General features: G+C 37.7%; 1 protein-coding gene across 1 annotated transcript in view; it reads right to left on the minus strand.

Annotated features, from left to right (window-relative positions):
• LOC106880806 (ALX homeobox protein 1) overlaps nucleotides 1-3,783 on the minus strand; it is a 23,903-nt gene that overhangs the window by 11,991 nt on the left and 8,129 nt on the right. The window contains exon 2 of the mRNA XM_052973434.1: nucleotides 2,225-2,356. Coding sequence (XP_052829394.1) covers nucleotides 2,225-2,356 — 132 coding nt within the window. The remainder of the gene's footprint in view (nucleotides 1-2,224; nucleotides 2,357-3,783) is intronic.

A 3,783-nucleotide genomic window follows, 5' to 3' on the forward strand; every position in this document is an offset into this window, starting at 1 on the left:
TATTTATAAAGGTACGCGTATAATTACACACACAAACACACAAACACACACACACATATATATATATATATGCATATGTTGTGCATTTATTTATAAAGGTACGCGTATAATTACACGCACACACACACACACACACACGTATACACACATCGTCCATTATCTGAAATCTAATTATTCTAAATAAATATTTGTAATTTCTTAAACAGTTTTTATTAGAGATTCTCTTTCTCACCATTTACCATCTTGTTACCAATTCTACTTCCACCTTACTGACCAATTCTAACTACGATAGCACCACCACAACCACCACCACCACAGTCACCACCGCTGCCACTACCGTTCATCACCACCGACACCACCACTACCACCATGCCCGCCACCATCATCACCACCATTTTCACCACCACTATCGTCACTTCCACCACCATCCTTCTCATCATCACCACCACCGCAACCATCAACATCATCGTCAACTTCACCACCACCACCACCACCCTCTTTCTATTAGCCTCACCTCACCCTCCACCCGTTTATACAAAATCGGTCTAATTTGTGAAAATATTTATTCACCCTGTTTTCTTTTTATTATTATTATTATTATTATTATTATTATTATTATTATTATTATTATTCAGACACCAGACAAACCTTTAATACATCATCCAAAAGAAACGTATTCGGCTCGTTAGTAAACACTACTCACACCCAATCTTCACAACCAGTTGTTGATTGAGTTCATTGAGAGAGTTGCCTTTTAGCCCTAGGTCAGACCTACGATCAAAAGTCGTCACACCGTGGTCACCCCTTCGTTTCTCTTGCGCACAATGAACCCAAGATCAGTTTATTTACCGTGTCGTTTTCCATGACGGTGAGGTCTGTTTTGGGTGCTTTGGCTGCTATTTCAAGCTGATCCAGTGCTCATGTCAACTCTCCCATATTCTCTCAGCATTCTACGTAAAGGCGGATGCATTGAGTAATGAAGCTTTTTTACTTACTGGTGCTCCGTCGGTCACAACGACGAGCGATCCAGTTGATCCGACCAACAGACCGACCTGCTGTGAAATTAACATGTAAGTGGCTGAGCACTCCACAGGCACATGTACCCTTAACGTAGTTCTAAGACAGACTCAGCGTGACACAGAATGTGACAAAGCTGGCCTTTGGAATTACAGGTACAACTCTTTTTTTGCTAGCTGAGTTCACTTGAGCAAAGTGAAATAAAGTGTCTTGCTCAAGGACACAACGCGTCACTGGGAATCGAACTCACGATTTTACAGTCACGAACCGAAAACCTTAATCACTTGGCTACAAAATTTATTTTTGGAAGCTCCGACGAAGCTATTTGATGATACACAAGCACTTAAGTATGAGTGCATAGCGTCTGTGTCGCAGAAACAGGTGTAAGATAATGAAGTTCCCGTGCATAATCTCTTGTTCATGTGTCTTTTATGTAATCCATTGCTGAAGCCTATGAATATTAAGTTTTAACTTAAATCAATATATTATTAGTATCTCTATGCCTTAGCGAAATATTAATATGTGTGTGTGTGTGTGTATAAAATTAAAATCCAGAAAATGGAAAAGTAGCGTTAATATAATTTATTAAGTGCAAAAATTCAACATGTTCACTTACAGCTGTTTCGATTTTGCCCAAAAGAATTAAGCTCCAGTAATTAAAACATTTTATTGAGCAAAATTTTGTCAGAGGAGTAAAAAAGACACATCGTTAGGTTATTGCATGTTATTCTTCCAAAACATCTCAACAGACCTCTATTTAAATTTATATAAATATATATCCGCGCGCGCGCACCCACAAACCCACACAGGCATAACATCTAATTGCGTAGATTTATAGATAGAGGCTGTTTGGAGCTATTTACATTTGCATGTTATTAATTATAAGATCATTGCAATTAGATGACTATCAGCTAATGAAATATGACCTTTGTGCAGACATTACATAATTAAACCTTCACTGAACACCCTTTCTTGCTTGTGTCAAGTCGGCTCTATTGCATTTATTTATTTTATTTTTATGACCAGATGTTAAAGTCGTTAGGTGAGACAAAGGAATGGGCTGATAAAAATGTCACTAAATATAATAGCTTGTTGAAATCAAAATACATTTTATTAAATAAACAGCCACCAGAGACAAATAAAGACAAACATAGGCTGCTTCTGTTGTGCTGTTATTTTCAGTTAAACGAAAAGAGTTCACACTCACCTGAGGGTACGTGTCTGGTCTGGTCTGTATCGAAATATCATAGCCGTGACTTGTTGCCATTGCTCGCATTGTTTGTAGCTGGCCGTACCGCTCCCGTTTTCTCCATTTGGCACGTCTGTTCTGGAACCAAACCTAAAGAAATAAAATAAAGACAGCCTAAAGTAACGGTTTCCAACCTAGGGTCCATCAGACTCCTGGGGGTCCACGAGATGTGTTTAAACATTTTAGAAGGCTGGAGTGTGAAATATGTAATTAATCAGAAACGTAATTATTCAATTAAATACATGTTTAAATTGAGATATGAAACTGTGAAAATAGGTGATGTTGTTAATTGATAAAATTGGATTATTGCATATACAGACCCTTGAAAAAGCCTGGGGCTTCTGGGAAAAGGGTCTGGGATCACTGTTGTAAAGTATGAGAGTAAAATGGTTTTTAATATTTACAGTTCCACAAGCATTGTACATCTCTTCAAGTTAAAGCAAGGAGCTGGCGGAATCGTTAGCATGCCGGGCAAAATGCCTTGCGGTATTTCAACCGTCTTCACGTTCTGAGTTCAAATTCCGCTAAAATCGACATTGGTTTTCATCCTTTCGGATCAGAGATTTTTTAAGGGCGTCTATTTTGATTCTTAAGGGTGTCTATTTTTCTAGGGAAACAGGAAGCATCTTCGTAACCACTCATCGGGCAACAGAGGATAGACGAGAGAGAGAGAGAGAGAGATGTGTTGATATCTAGGTGGCAAGTTTGGCAAGACAGGGGTCAGTTTAAATTTCTTAATCAACAATAAATACCTGAGCGTCAAACATATAGCTCGCGGACCAGATTCAACCCGTTGCAAAGATTTGTCCCCCCACCACCACTAACGGATTGATTTTATTAACAAAACAAGTCTCTGTGTTCTTCTTCAAATATTCTTTTCTACACTAGGCACAAGGCCCGAAATTTTGGTGGAGGGAGGCCAGGCGATTAGATCGAACCCAGTACGCAACTGGTACTTAATTTATCGACCCCGAAAGGATGAAAGGCAAAGTCAACCTCGGCGGGTTTTTCTTAAATTATTTAAAATTCTATTAGCATTTATATAAGAACGAAAGTGGTGTGGCATGTCAAGGCGATTACGATAGCAATGATTATAGGAGACCAACGATCAAAAGAGGAACTGTAAGGGATTTGAGAATGACTCCTGGCTTACCATCCATGCAGGAAGTGTAAAAGATTGTTTTAACTGATACGTCACACGTAATGAGAAGAACATTGCCTCTATGAGAAAGATTATAACCAATGTAAAATGGTCTTTACTTTTTTACTTTCCATTTCTTTCTTTCACTTAACTTGACTTTGTAAATGGACAATATGCAGTGCTTATTTTAATGGCTTGTCAATGTACACAGTGAGTTTCTTTGCTCTAGGTGTCGGGAAGACACTCGGCAAAAAATGGAAACAAAATTGAAAGAAGAAAAACTAATAATAATAATAATAATAATAATAATAATAATAATAATAATAATAATAATAATAATGATAAAGGTTTATCAGGTTTCTTTTTTTTTTATTAA

The sequence above is a fragment of the Octopus bimaculoides genome, chromosome 15, assembly GCF_001194135.2.
Source record: "Octopus bimaculoides isolate UCB-OBI-ISO-001 chromosome 15, ASM119413v2, whole genome shotgun sequence".
NCBI lineage: Eukaryota > Metazoa > Mollusca > Cephalopoda > Octopoda > Octopodidae > Octopus > Octopus bimaculoides.